This window comes from Prenolepis imparis, unplaced genomic scaffold, assembly GCF_030444845.1.
Source record: "Prenolepis imparis isolate NDT839.2.m4 unplaced genomic scaffold, iyPreImpa1.0 SCAF_15, whole genome shotgun sequence".
Lineage (NCBI taxonomy): Eukaryota > Metazoa > Arthropoda > Insecta > Hymenoptera > Formicidae > Prenolepis > Prenolepis imparis.
In genome coordinates this window covers 3,260,272-3,277,013 of record NW_028141173.1, presented here as the reverse complement: position 1 = coordinate 3,277,013, position 16,742 = coordinate 3,260,272, and the positions used below count along the sequence as shown (strand labels likewise).

Sequence of the window (16,742 nt, the reverse complement as noted above, 5' to 3'; positions counted from 1 at the left end):
CGCGTACACGTAATTGTACAACAACAAAGCGAGGCGCGGTCAAAGCGACAATGGGTGACACACCCGGGCGTGCCGGAATTTAGATACGTTAATGACATTGTTCGAATCCCGCGATGAACAATTCGACTGCGGCCGAGCGCGGGGCCGAGCTGCTGCTCTTGCGAAATGCCGCTTCAGCTCTTATTGCAGCGGAGAGCAGCTAAATGTGTCGGGTTTGTACAACAAAGATGACGTGGGAATCATTGAAGTGTCCATTGAAACGCTCTACGTTCAACTAGGATTGATCACGTTTATAAAGTCATTGGCTTGTTAATATACAGGGTGATTAAACAATAAATGAAAAAAAGCTTTGACAGCTTGTTCGGAAGGTCATTTCAAGTAAAAAAATGTCATACGATCGATCCTATTTCAATTGGTTATAGAACTACGAGAGATTAAAGTTTCATCGGTGTAGTAGCAAATCGAGTAATCAAGTGATCAAGAAATCGACAATCAATAATCGAATAAATTTTAGCAACAATTGACGATGATGCTGAATAAACTCGCTGTGTAACAATCTGTTAAAATATTATAATAGGACCTATGTTCGTATGTAACATTTTTTATTTAAAATGGATAAGATGTCGAAACTTTTTTACACTCGTCATAGATCACTTTGTATATGGTTTTGGGGCAAAATTTTTAATTAAAAAACGCTATAGATAACCATTATGTAATAAGCTCTCTCCCCTTTCTCTCTCTCTCTTTTCTCTCTCTCCCTCTTGCTAATATTTTAAACTTTAAATTTCATTCCAGTAGTCCTTAAGAATGTAAATAGCTTCGCAACGCAGTAAATATAACCGCATAAATTTTCTCTTGGAAATTATAAAACTAATTTATTCTTTAATTTAATTGAGACAACAAATATTGACCTTATAAGAAAATCAACGCGATGTTTCTTAGAAATAAAGATTATAATCGCGAAAAAAAAAATACAAAAGTGCCAGTTTATTTTCATTCCTCGCGCATATATATTCCGTCAGTTTCAGATTTTTGTATCGCGGAATTTTCTTTCTCAAAAAACAAACAAAAAATCGCTGCGTGTGTGGCATTGTTTATTTTCGCAGAGTGAATTTTGCCAGATCGCGTTTGTCGCGTTTCACGCATCAAATCAATGTCAATATTGAGCAATCGATGTCTATCGCACGGATAGACATAATGGCTCTGTACAGTAGTGAACGGATAATGAATTATGAGCTCATTGAGTAGCATAGCAATGATCGTTACGTCATCACAAATGTCGATTCACGCGATATGATCGACGTCAACATTCTTGCACTTATCTCTTTTATTTGCATAACATCAGTCATATGTGAATCTGTATTAATTATAAATAAGAATAAAAATATTCATTAAAAAACTAATTTACTAAGAAAAAATTTAATTTTTTTGCAATTTGTATCTAATTTTAATTAAACAGTGTCATATATCCTTCAAAAAAAAAAAAGATAAAGTTTTTCTTCAGTTAATTAAAGAGCCACATAAATATATGACAAAAATGTATTAAATGTATTCCTTTGTTATGAAACCGTAGAAAATATAGCTACGGTAAGGTAGCTTGGATTTTTTTGCATTAAACACATTCACAAATTTTACTTCTTTCAATGAACAAGGATGCTTACATTATCGCACTGATAAACGGTTCAACTCTAAACCGAGAAATATAAATTTTCACGATATGTCGTTTTATCGCATTGATTTTATTCCGTGCGTTTCTAAAAATACGAACGAAAAATACTCATAAGCACGTCCGAATAAATTCCAAGCGAATAACAACAGGGTGTTTACTCAAATCTTGTAAAAAAATTCCCTAAGAATTTTCTGATCTTCCAGATATTTTTATTTAAAATTCTAGGTAAAATAAGAAAATTTGTAGATGCAGTTTTTTAAAATAAGCTTTTTTATTGCATGCACTTTCTAATATTTTCTTCATACAACTACAAAGAATGCAATTTTTCTAATATTTAATATTATGTAATTTATTAATCGTAAAAGTAATTTAGATAATAATAAAATGCAATATATCACTATATCTAAAGATACATGAAAAAATATAAATTAAAAATATAAAACAAAAAATAATTTATTATAAACATATCTTAAAGAGTATTAATTTATATAAATATTATTAAAAAATTGATCAATTTTTCTTTATCAAACTTATATAAAATCTTGTCTAAAAAGAGATCGTCAATAAAATCACAATCAAGGTTTTTTCAAAAAGTAGACACCCTGATTCTATAACTAGTTATATAATCGTCCTCTCAGCAAAAATTCGACAAATGTTTTCACGTCTAATCACGAGAGACAATTGTGCTGATCTCGAGCGAGGAGAGGGACTTAGAATAAGTCAAAGCGAGGAAAAGGAATGTAAAAAACGCGATGACAGTTCTAGCCGCGGTTTCAACGTCGGCACTTATTGCTTACGTTATGCGGACGGGACGTGAATTCAAGATCACAGAGGGGGGAAGAAGGGGAGGGGAGAGAGGAGACGGAAATCGATACCACCGGAACTCGCGTTGACGGTTTAACGGGCTATTCTGCATCTGGAATTTCGCGCAAGGCTCCTAACCGGCCTCTCTTCGTGATCCTGAAAAAGGATCCGGAGAACGAAACGGAGTACGTGATATTTCTCGCGCCGGGATTCTTCATGGAAAACGCAGCCGAAAAGAGTTCTCATCGTAATTGATCGACCGTCTATTTTCCGATGAGAGTCATTATACTTCGACATCCCCCGCTCTCCCACCGGTAACTTCAAAAAGACCGGCCAATCGGGCCAATTTCCATTAGTGACTTTAATTAATTAACGACCAACGACTATGGTAAATTAATGCGCTCTCTTACCTACTAGCCGGTGAAAAATTGATTTCTCTCTTGATTCTGATCGCCGGCAAATTTAACGATCGAATGAGGAAATTTGAATTGCGAATATTGAGCTCCGGTCTTGTTCGGTGGAACGAATAAACGTGGCGCGCGCGTTACATATAGGTGATTTTAGGTGGAATTTTTGCCGGAAACTATTTTTTAGTTTTATCGTTTTGGACTCCACAGAACAATACGTTTGAATGCTTTTGGAAACGATCGCGCAGTATTTGATCTTGAATTAAAAAAGGATTTTCATATATAAAACGCGTTATCCATGGTAATAAATAAAAGGTTAAAAACATAAATGCTCTTTCATCGTACAATATAAAAACAAAATGAATAAAACAAATAAAATATGTATATTAACCAATCTTAATTAGAAAACAAAAATGTATATATAATTTCATTATAAATTATAATTCTAAATTGTTTAATTACAATTTTTTCTATTTATTATAATTTTTATTATATCATTTTATTTAAGAGCATCTAAAAGAGCAATTAAAAACATCCTTTTTGTAACTATAAATAATAAATAAAATTATTTCTTACACATAACATATTAATTGATATTTTAAAAAACGATCAATTCATTATATTTAATCAATTTAATTATATTTAGAAAATATTTCATTTAGCCTTTAATCATTACGAAAGAGGCCATCTGAAAACGCACTGGAACAATCATATGATTTTCAAAAATATGCCCGAAAAATTTCCCAACGCGACGCTCGAGCCCGACAAGTTCGTCGAGTCGTCAACGCTTTTATCGCTATCGAATATCAAAATAAAATGTAACGATCAGGATGACCGACCAGGGTATCGATGACAATCGCTGGGCATTAAATCTTCGTAACAGGCATACGCGAGAATGACGATAACGGATATGACGGAGTATCCTGTTCAAGAGAGAGAGAGAGAGAAGGGAGGAGAGGAGGAAGAGCGATTCCCCGATCGCATAAACGCGCAAACGTCTCGTTAAAATCATCGATGAACCCCTCTCTCCCCCTCCCTCCCCCCCTTCTGTCCCCACCGCGTAGAAAACCTATGACTCGATCCCTTTTAACGTTTGCTCGATACTCCGGATTGATGTTACGGTCTGGCGGAACACGTGTACGTAACTACTTGTACATACAGCCCCCCTTCTTTCCCCCTGTCATTTATCGAAATCACAAACACATGGCGCTGTCGCGTCGGAGTTCTTTATGGGTCCCCCACATCCTTTTATCTCTCCCCCGGGGAGAGAGACTTGGACTGTTTACGAACGTCCGCGATACATCGATTGTCCATCGAATAAAACTCAATCAACTTTCCTCCTCGCGTCTTTTCTCTGAAAAAGATATGTATCTCTTCAACGTAAACTCGTTCTTCGAGACTATCTCATAAAAATCTAAAACTGACGTTTATTCTTATATTAAATTATATATTTTTGAAAAATACAGAATTTTTAATATAGTATTTTTAAATAAAATTGACTTAAAGTCCATTGATGTTTCTACTTTTTAAAGTTAGATCGATAAGATACGAGAACTTTGCGTTTGAAGGAAGAGAAGCCTTTTCCGCTATTATTGAATATTCTATATTTATTGTATTTAATATTTTCAATATTAAAAAAACATCTATTTATTTACATTAATAGCAACAATATCTACAATTCCTTACAGAAACAAATTTGTTAAAATAAAACAGAAATAAACACGAGAGAGTTACGCTCAAAAAGAATATAAATATATTAAATAAATATGGAAATAATATTTTTATCCCGTCGATATTGAGATATATACATTCGTACAAATATCCATGTAATGCGATAAAAATGCCGCGAAATGCTTATCGATAATTCAGGTAAATGGTCGACAGGCGACAACCATTATGATAGCTTTCTCGCATTTAGCGGCTTATCGGCGAACCAATTCGAAGCAGCCATCGGAGCTATGCGCGAGTATCTGTGTGTGTGTGTCTGTGTATATACGGGCAGAGAGAGTGGTTAAATTAATCTTAAAATTCTCGACAGCGCAGCGCGCCGTCGTCGTGTCTGATACATCCGCCTGTACTACTACTGGCAGCGATGCCGCGAGCGCGTCTGACCCATCCGCCGCGTTACTACTGGCAGCGAAGCCCCGCGAGCACGTCTGATCCGTCCGCCTGCGTCACTACTGGCAGCGGAGCCCCGCGAGCGCGTCTGACCCATCCGCCCGCGTCACTACTGGCAGCGGAGCCCCGCGAGCGCGTCTGACCCGTCCGCCCGCTCTACTACTGGCGGCAGTAACTGTCAGACGCGCGCGCCCGCGTCAGCTGATCCGTCCGCTTGCACTACTGACAGCAGTAGCTTCCGACGGCGCGAGTCAGCCGTGTCGCCAGTAGCGCAAACCCGTTATCGGTCATCCGGCGGCCAGTAATGGACCGCATATGCGACCGAAAGAGCTCTCTCGATCGTGATTGAGATGGAAACGGAGGCGATTACGTCGGAATTACGGAAGACCGATACTCGTTTCGTTCAGTATTTATTTTGTCGCGCAACACATTTTCGCACATTATATTCCCGAGGCACTATATTGTGTCGCTTAATATCCTCGTGAGGTATCGATCGCGAAACTAGTTGAATTATACTTAATTGTAGATTTATTCTCAAATGTTCTAAAAAATTCCCTGAGAATTCCCTGATCTTCCAAGTATTTTTTCGTTTAAAATTCTAGATAAAATTATTAATCGTAAATTTAATTTAAACAATAACAAAGTGCGATATATCACTATATCTGAACATTATATGCAAAAATATATAATATAAAATCAAAATATAAAATAAATATAAAATAAAATAAATAATTTATTATAAACGTGTCTCAAGAAATACTAATTTATTTAAATATTATTAAAATATTGAAAAATTTTCTATGAAACTTATATAAGACTTTGACAAAAGATTATAAAATATAAAGAATAAAATCACAATCAAGATTTTTTCAGAAAGTAGACACCCTGATTATATAACTAGTTATATTTACACAGATTTTTAAATAATTTTTTAAGTAATCTTCATTCATAACCAAATAGAATATATAAAGTGCCTAGCATTTCATACATTCTTTCACTCATGAATTTTTGTCTATAATACATATATTATATGTTTATCGAAAATTCGTGCTGTGCTTGCACTGAATAAGTTTCGCGATATTACATACAGAGCGTGCACATCCGGACAGATAAGCTGCCTCGACAATATATCCTACTTCGTGATAAATGCTTCTGCAGATCGAATTCCTTTAGAAGCAGTTGCACTATCGATATAACAACGAATAAAAAACAATCTTAATAAATGTCTCAATCCCTTGAATTAATTTTTAGCCCAAGCAAAAAGTTTCGCGATACAAATCTTCCCTCTTTTATGTCACATGAGAAATGCTCGAGAAATTTAATTATATAATTATATAAGTTTCGTTGAAAGCCAGATTTTTTCTCTGGTGAAGACTTTCATTGTCGAGCCATTTTAGCCCAGATATGCAAAGTTTCTAAATCGTGTCAACAGAGAGTATATCTCGATGTAGAGAGAGAGAGTGTACATGTAGTTTATATAAAATTATATTATCTCCACTTCCTCTTACAAGTTAAAGTTACAAATCTGATAACAGACTAGCAATAGCAAACTGTCTCGAATATATTTCGTTACTATTATATCGCCTCAGTTGTCAAAGAGTGCGATAAACAACACGATATCCAAACATTTGCAAGATACTGTGTAGTTATATAAATACTTAAAAAATAAAAATAAATCAGCAAGAATGTTATTTTGAGACCCCTCAATTTAATAGGATTTTTTATCAGAAAAAGAATGCCGCAAATCATAGGGAGAAGAGGACCTCCTCGAAAAAATTCTGACCTAATCTAAATTCATTTTTGATTAAATTAAAATTAAATTGATTTGATAAAAAATCTCTATGAAAATGATCTCTTGCCAAAAATTTTAAACTTTCAATATATTTAAAAAAAATTAAATTTTGAAACATCGATATCTCAAAAACTTGATCGTAGCGAATTGTAGTTTGCGACATTCTTTTTCTTGATAAAAAAAATCTATCAAATATACATAATTTAGGAATCCCGAAAATAACATTGTCCCCAATAAATCGGACAACAGCTTCTCGTTATATATTGAAGAGATTCTGCTAGTAGAAAAGTAAACACAAGGAGGAAATAAATCGCTAGATTCCACGAGAAGATGGCACAGTCTATCTTAATTAGTCGTAACAAAATTAAAACAAATCTAGGGAAGATTAAGAAAAGCAAGAGAGCGGGGGATATATATACGAGGTCGAAATGCCATTCGGGGACTTAATGCTGCCGGAATGCAACGTCATTTGGTCGGAATTATAGCACGCCAACGTCATCGGTAACTATGTCTAAGTATCGCTGCGGCATAAATTCCGAATTAGCGGGAGTGCGCGGTGATAAATCCTGGATTAGAATCGAGCAAGTAGTCCGAGGAACTTGGGAGACTTTGCCGAACGAGGCGAACGAGAGTTGGCGAAAGAAAAATTCGATCGCGAACGCGTTCCTTGGACGTCGGCCAGGAAACAGTCGGGACGGCGAGACACGATTCGAGTAATTCATAATTCTAATCGTCAGATTGTGTGCCGCAGTGGATGAAGTATTCTCCTTAATATTGGTCCGAGAGGAATGCGATGTTATCGATCATTATCGTTTAGAAAGAACTATGAGAGGAAACTTTTTTTTAAACTACTGAATTAACTATTTATTTCTTCTCCAGTTTTTGTCATATCTTTTCAATATTTGAAGTGAATGTTTAAAAATAATTTGTGACAATTTTAAATAATCTTGTTTGAAATTATTTTAAATTTACAACATTATGACGATTAATATAATAATTAGTGAACTAAATTAATAGACTACATTAATATAATAAAAGTTAATCAAACTGATTTAATTAAACAATACCTATTACGTCTTGTATAATATAAATACCACAATTGGAACATCGAAAGTAATGAAATAAATTATTCTCGAACAAAAAAATTGAATTAAATATATGTAATATATTTATAATCCACACAAATATTGAAGTTTTACGATCTCATTAAAATTCAATTTCATATTTGCATTATACACACTAAATATTTATTTACGCATAAAATATTTAACACATTTAACTGTAATTATTGCAAGATTTAATTTTTATTATAACAAAAGTTGTCAAAAATGACTCTAACGAATCACAATGAAATCAGTTGTATAAGTAAGAATAAATCTATATTTCATGCAATTTTTATCGTTAATATTATAATGATCTCTACTATTTGCTGACATAGAGCACATTGAAAAACATTCAAAGACACAAAAAAGTATATCATTAATTTTTATCTTCGTTATTTTTTCCCATATATTATATTTTTCAGGATGTGCATACAAAGAGTTGCAAAAGAGTTGCGCGACATAAAACAAAGAAAATAGAGATGAAAAGAAAATTCTTGAAAAACTTTCATCGAGTATTCTCGGAAATACGCAAAGGAGAATTTTGTTTTGCGTTTTCTCTGTTATAAGTTAATTATATCGTTATCCTTTAGAACTTGTACTAATTAGATAAAGAAAAATAATAAAATATAAAAATAAAAATAAAAAATATAAAAAGATTATTAATTAAGTTTATAACCAATTCATAAAAAAAGCGATCAAAGGTCTACTTTAAAAACACAGAATCGACCAAAAAATCAAATAGGTCAAATAAATATAATTTTAATATTATAAAATAATATGTACATCTTGAAAATTATAATTTATACCTAATTCCATAAAAAAAACATTTAGTTTGTCATACTATGTATAATAAAATAATACGAATAATAAAATATAATTAACGACAACGAATCATTATTGTGATTAAGAATAATGCGTTTTTTTTTCGTGCGTAAAAATATTTTCTTGAAAATATAGTTTCATCAGAAAAAGAACGAAACAAAAAAATGTTTTTGTCATAACGATTATTATTTCCCCCCCTTCTTTCCCCTCGCCCCTTGAAACACTAATGACGCAAAAAGCGTCCATGTAACATATACTGTAGCGCGCTGGTACTCAACTAAGGGTTCCCCTAATGGTACAAGAAACAGCTAACGCTGTGTTTTCGTATTCCTTTTGTGTCATCGACGGTCGGAGACTCCGGTAGTCTATATGAGGTCCTTTATGCGGTCATATATGAGGCTCGCAGATGCACCTGGTATCGTTATCTTAAAGATAGAGCATCGTAAAATATTCTTTCACGTCGCGAGCATCTCTTGCAGAATATTTTCCGTGCAATAAAGAAGATAATAAGAAAAAAAATATCGCGATTTTCTTGCACGACCTTTTTATTAAGAAAAATACATAGAAAACCAATGTCTTTATTTCTGAAAAATGCACTACTAAATTTATACACATGAAAGATAAAAATAGTAAGCTATACTAGTTCTATATAGAATACAATGAAAAGTTTCATAGTTTTAGAATAAAATTTGTTTTGTAATTCTCTCCAAAATTAATTGAAGAAGATTAATCTTGATCAATTTCATTTACTGTATGAAAAGTTACTTATTTGTTTATCGAGTACAAAATATTAATAAATGATCTATTAATAAATATAAAATTATATAATAATATTAATAAATAATAAAATAGTAAAAAAAATACCTAATTAAAAAATAAATAAAGAAATAATAAAATAATATTAATAATCTAATTAATAAATATCAAATTATTACACTTTTTGGTAGTGTGTTGCAAAAGTTCCTGTCACCGATGTAAGATAATCTCTTTTCTATTCTCCTCTCTGTTTCCCTTACAAAAGCTCTAAATAAGAAACGAAATGTTTCGCTATGCAACACGAGATCAAGCGAAATCTATCCAAGCTATCGCCGATAATCCCCCGCGCGATCGCGGATGGTATAAATTCAACAGAAACGCCGTTTAATTAATGGTCAATATACCGTGGATCGTGGCGGGATTAAACGCCGCTGGCGTTTGACGTTATAAAGTTGACGCAGAGAGATATAGCGAGAAACAGCGCGATGTCGGTATCGGTACGATGGCGAATAAAAAAAAATTAATTGAATATGTCGGCGAGGCATGAAATGTGGACTGACACAGTGGATTGCGGATATAATTCTATCCGTTTAATTAAAAAAGATTCACATTTCATTTCACACTAATCAACTGTAGTACTCTTTTAAGTGAAGAGGCGCGTAAGAAGGGAGAGGAAAAAGATATATATATATCCAAAGTTGATCAATGTCGAAAAATAATTTATCCTCGACATCGTCGATTCGATGATAAAACTGATTATATTTTATAAATATTTTATTTAGAAGTTTAAAACGTGTATTTTTTTAAATTAAATATATATTAATCTTATTATATGTAAATCTATATCTTATAATCTCATATGTCTATGACGATATATGCTAATCACTACTCAAATAATTAACAAAAAATTTTAAAATTCAATGATTACTTTAATAAATCGACTAAGATTTTGCTATGCTACAAATTAATCGTTTGATACAAAATGCTAACACGCTTTTCTTAAAGGAAAAATTTGGTAGTTTTTAACTTTAATAAATAGTTGGACATTTTATATAAAATTCAAATTACTATTAAGTTTACAAATTTTATGAATAAAAAAATATTCGCGGGTGTTAATACAATTGTGTTAATACATTCTCGTTAGTTTATACGATAGATGAGATCAAAAAAGCAAAATGATGTAATGTTACATCTGTGTTATGTTGCTTTGGGCACGTAATGTTATTCTCCTAAAAATAGAGAGAGAGAAATCTACTCGCACATAAGGCGTAATGCACTTAATTTATAAAAATGAAGTAAGTGCCAGAGAGCTCCGCAACATTAATAGTGCATAATTTCACAAGGTATTAGAGACATGCACCTTGTACCAGATGTTGCTTCTAATGTCGCAGCACCGTGCGGAGAAAAATTAATAAAACGGAATTTTTAACGAAGAAAAATATCAGTAGATGAAAACTTTTAATTACTTCTAATGAGAAAAATCTGTATTATGTGTCCAGTTTTCATCCTCTGTTTAGATATCACGGTAAGTTTAATCTCGATATGCGTTGCAGAAAGAGAGGAAAGAGAAGAGAGAGAGAGAGAGAGCACGAATGCTTTTCTATATACATTTCATAGGGAATTGTATACATAATTACATGCGGTAGAGAGGATTCAATTAAGTGTGTCAATTTAATTAGTTACGCGTATTAATATCATCACAACATTGTAAGTACAATAAATATATATTTTGATAAAGCAAAATTACTCTATATTATTCTATATTATAAATCAACTCTTCTCAACTGTCATGCAAGTTATCACCAGTTAAAGTGCGATAAGTTTGAATTTTAAATTATTTAAACATTTTAAATTATGAATTTTTTAATTCGTAATATGATTATTAATGATTGCATAATAATTTTCAAAATAACTGCTAATGATAAAATAACGCTGCAACTACAAATAATTCAGCTCGAAGACTAAAGATCCTCTACGTTTCTATTGGCTTTTGACAATATAATATAAAAATATAGTGTTGCAATGTGTGTGTGCGTAGGTTTTCAATTCTGTTACTGTTTCTTTATCGCTGTAATAAATATTTTGGAATCATCTCACAGCTAGTGATGGGATTGAGTATCTTGGGATTAAGTATTCAAATTTGTTTGTATTAGTTCGAACTCACTATAATTACAAAAAAAAAAAATACTATTTTCAAGTAGATTCAAATCCGAACGAGATAGGTTCGAATCCTCTATAAGTATCTCGAAAAATAAGAGTAGTACTTCCAAGTACATTCGAACTTGGGTCAAGTATCGATTATCCTTCGAATCTTTTATGATACTTAGGAGAAAATGGGGGTAGGTGAATGAGTGGGAAGGGGAATGTGCATGTGTGTATGTGTAACAAGTATTATAAATAGATATTTATTTTATTGTTTATAGAGTTCGAGTATTATTAGTAAAAGATTCAATTCTTTACGATAAAAAGTACTTAAGTATTTATAAGATTATAAATACTTAAAAGTATATTATTTCGAACCTTGCAAGCACTCAGTCTAAAATTCGAATATAATTGTTCTAGATTCGATTACTTCGCAATCACAATATATGAAATATTATTTCTTATGAGTATCATTCGAATCCTCGAGAGAATGAAACTCGATTATTGGATTCGATTCGGATTTTTAAGTACACATTGAACTTGATCCTATCGCTACTCGCGGCCCAACCCACCAATCTGTCCAATCTCGCAAAATGCTCCGGCTCCCGTTCTCGGAGGAGGCATCGGCGGGGATCAAGTAACAGAAGAAACCTCGGCGATTTCTCCGACAGCGATTACCCCCGTTGGCGGATGGCGCCCGGTCTAGTCTCTCTCTTCGGATATCCAGATGGTCCGTCCAGGACATAACTTAGGATTTCACGTGCGCTGGTAACAGCACGGCTACACACGATGGACCGTCGGCATAGAGAGACGCACAATGAGTGAATAAGAGAGAGATAGAGGAGGGAAAAGCACACACGTGACACAGGGTGAGTCATTTTAATGTCCCACCTCAAATATCTTTTCTCTTATGCCTTTTACAAAAAAATGTTTCGCACAAAAGTTGTTTGGTTTTAAGGGGGACACAAGACAGCGAGATCAATTTGTTTACAGATGGTGCCATTTTCGATTTGTCTTAACAAGACGCACTTTTGTTAAAAAATAAATTTCGATTTCTAAAAAAACTTTTAAAAAAATTATGAATCAGTGAATCTCTCGAAAGTGGCACATTTGTAAACAAATTAATATCACTGTCTTGCGTCCCCCTTAAAGTCAAACAACTTTTGTGCGAAACATTTGTTTGTAAAAGGCATAGAAAAAAAGATATTTGCGATGGGATATTAAACTGGCTCACCCTGTATACGCGGACGACGCAAGGAGAAGCGGCTGAAAGGGCGTGACAAGGAGGAAAGGGGCAAGAAGAGAGAGATATGGCAGTGGTAATGTATGCAATTGGACCGACCAGCGTGCACAGTGGATGGACGATTGTTGGTCGGTTATGGGTGGTGACGCCAGGGCACGACACTGGGTTCCGTGGCCCAACAGAGACGAAGGGAGACAAAGGTCGTCGCGTACACAATCGTAGAATGCCCACGTGACGCGGCCGCGCTGATATTATATGGTATTTAGCTTGCCATGGGGTGTGCTCGTAATTTAACTTCTCTCTCTCTCCGCATGATCGCGTTGAATTAAGTTGATCGCGCCGCGTCAAGAGCAGCCGGAGCAACATTAATCCGCACACGGGGTTGGTCGAACGAATAAACAAAAATTAAAATTGCACGCAAATATACATTTTTTGCCCGCGAGAGCGTTATTTGAGTTTCGAATTTCAGTTTGAATTTCAGCGTTTTGTGTCCTTTTTTTATTGCGACATTGCTGCGATAACATATTTGAGATATGCCTTAAGCGACGTCTTTAAAAAAAAATTGCAAATGGAAAATTTCGTATTATTCAATAGGGAGACGTAGACAAAGATTATAAAAAATATATTATATTTTTATCATAGTTTATATGCATGAAATATGAAATTTAATGTACGATTTAAAGCGACGACTTAAAAAAATGCAAATGGAAAATTTCGTATTATTCAATGTCAAGAGGTGCAGATAAAGATTAAAAATTATGTATCATATTTTTAGCATATAGTTTATATGTATAAAATAAACAATTTCATAAATTTTTTTTCTTTTCGAGGAAACATAGAAGTTTTACATACAATTTCTGGATGTCAAAATGATTTAGATAAAACTTGTAGATTTTGATTTTGTAAATAAATCCTATGTAATTTTAAACGATTTGCTAGCAAGAAATTAGCTTAATTTTAAAATTGTAACATAGATGTAAACTCTTTTAACATCTAATAATAAAATTAAACAAAATATGAAAACTTTGTTAAATTTGAGAAGAAACTTGCAGAAGGTTTGTTATAAATCTAATTAACTAACACTATCATTTTTTGATATTCTTTAACTTTGAATGAATCCCTCCCTCCCTCTCTCACTCTTTATTTTCCGTAAAATAAATATATTTGAATTTAAAAATTATTACTAAAAATTAGAGAGATGGCCTCTTTTCTTTAGAGAAAAGAAAAGAAAACGCAATGACAAAATATAATGAAAATGTAATGAATGTATGAAAACTTAAACTCATAACTTAAACTCAAAACACAGCATGTAAAAAAATATGCTGCAGGTGAAATGTTAAAAGGAGAATATACCAGTTTTGTATTAACTAATAACGTGCTTAAAACGCGTTGCTTTATTATACAAATTCTATGTACCGCTAGATTAAACAAACTTCGCATCACGTTGATTACCAACCTTAATCTACCTCGCGGCTTCGTATTCGAATGCATCCTCACGGAATGTGGATGCATGGGAGTTTCGTAAATGGTCTCGCTTCCTTATATAATTACTAGTCTTTGAAAGTTTAAGCGGTTTCCTACTCTGACGCACAGTTCGAATAGCTTGACGAACGGTGTACTTCGAAGTGTGTAACAGAAGAAAAGGAACGAGACGTTTATTACAGTCATTTGGCTCGGCAATAAGAATAACTTTCGAGTAATCTTCCTTCCTCTCGCGATTATCTTCACAAAATGTCAAGATCGCTTACGCACTTCGATTTTCATTAATGTCAGAGCGTCGATAAAAAAAATTATTCTTCGAAAAAAGAATCTAATTCCTGAGTTGCTTCTTTGTGATTCATACAAAAAGATATTTTATAAAGTATATTAATATATTCCTCTCACACAACAATTGTATTTCCTTTTATAAAGAATTGTGGAGCAAACATTATGTGATGTATGATTTAGAATTCAGTTTTATATATAAATTTATTTTATACGAGATATATAAAGTAAAAGTTGAATTATTCTTACGCGATATTTTATATTTCCAAATTTAAATTTTATACAGAAGAGATACGCTTTTATCTTGGAAATTAGCTTAAAATGATAGCGTTATTTCAAAATCACAATTTCGGTCAATCTTTTAGAATATTGTATACTGATATCTTGACTAGAGATATATGTAACTCTTAATATTTTTCATTAAAAATATATTTAATTTAATTAAAAATTTAATAAAATTTATAATATTTAAAAATGTATATATTTATAAATTAATTCTCATTGAATACGTAAAACTGGCATTTGAATTGCTGGCTAAATAAAATTTCATAACTTTGTTGAAACAAAATAGTCGCGCAATATAAATTCGAGGGAGACAATTTCCGAATCAAAAAATAATTAACTTGCAATTTATTCGAAAATATATAGAGAATTATTATTACGAGAAGGCACTCCTTCATTAACATTAATATTAGAGTTCGTAGTCTATATCGTTGAGTTTATTACGAGGACATCAGACATGCAAAGTCAGAAATTACCTGCTCGCCTAAGGCTGAGCCGGGTACAATTATATCGCACTGCTGTAATCTTCATTTGCATATGTTTGCGAGGAGAGTTGCGTCACTAGCGCATAGTAATTATTACATCATCAGATTCAAAATCGTGATTTTAATTAAATAATAAAATATAGCCTCGATCAACGCATTCGTTTCTTTTTTATCACGCAATTATATAATTTCTTTTCAATACACCTATATACTCGCGATTATTTGCAATTTGTCAAAAATTTAAAGCGCTTACCTTTTGATAGTTGAGAGCGAGCAACAGATACTTCTTGTCGGCGGACAACTGATGATCAAAGCTCGACAACAGGGACTGGAAAATAAAGAGTAACAAATTATTAGTCACAAACGTCACTGCAATATTTAATCATGTATCTTAGTTAATAAAAATTTCACATCCTCAATAAATAGCTTATATTGTTATACAGTTGCTTTATTGTTGGATTTAGCTTTCGTCCGGAAGCACGAAACGCAAAACGATTATACAATCTGCATTTGATGCTTAATTAATTTCTCTCATGAATTAATGCTCTAACCCATCGTAAAGGATTAAAATGCAAACGCGATCGCTGCTCGCTAATTACGACACGAAAAGTTAGTTCAGTATCTGTACAGGATCATGTCGCATACAGTGTAATAAGGATGTTCGGTGTATTAATAGGATGTTCAAATCTTATAAAAAAAATTCCCTGATCTTTCAGGTATTTTCGTTTAAAATTCCAGGTAAAATAAGAAAGTAGATGTAGCTTTTTAAAATAAGAGCTTCTTAAAAATAATGTACTATAAATGTCTTGAAGAATATTAATTGATTTAAATATTATTAAAAAATTGAACAATTCTCTCTATGAAATTTAAAACCTTGATAGAAAAGAAATCATCCATAAAAATCACATGAGATTTTAATGAAAACTTAACTATTGCAAAAATATGTTAGAACATATCTCATCATTTCTTAAGTGCTAAATACGAATAAAATAATTAAAGACACAGTTTTGGAGAAAATATTTAGCGTCTCAATAAAATTTCACGAGAATTCCCAGGATTTTTCAAGGTAAAAAAAAATCCTTGACAAATTCCGGAAGTGAATATCCTGATTAACTAATTAAAAAAAAAAAAAATCTCTTGCGTATCGAGCCGCAATAATCGAACGCCAAATCGTGCTTGTCCGTAGGATAGAAGCTTATCGTTTATATTATGCTTATAAAACGAGTCGTTAAGCAGGACGAGGATGGAAACGTACTGCGAATGCAGTGACGACCGCATTAGAAGAGGCATTATGCCGGAACGTGGTTTGTCGAAATCACGACGAGTAAATTACGATCGTCCCTGAATGAGCTACG

The 16,742-nt window shown here is 32.9% G+C and overlaps 1 protein-coding gene across 7 annotated transcripts in view; it reads right to left on the bottom strand.

Annotated features, from left to right (window-relative positions):
* Nucleotides 1–16,742, bottom strand: part of LOC145946157 (venom dipeptidyl peptidase 4) — a 366,319-nt gene that overhangs the window by 83,637 nt on the left and 265,940 nt on the right. For all 7 annotated transcript variants that reach the window (XM_083055639.1, XM_083055641.1, XM_083055640.1 and 4 more), the window contains one exon: nt 15,641–15,715. In XM_083055639.1, coding sequence (XP_082911765.1) covers nt 15,641–15,715 — 75 coding nt within the window. The remainder of the gene's footprint in view (nt 1–15,640; nt 15,716–16,742) is intronic.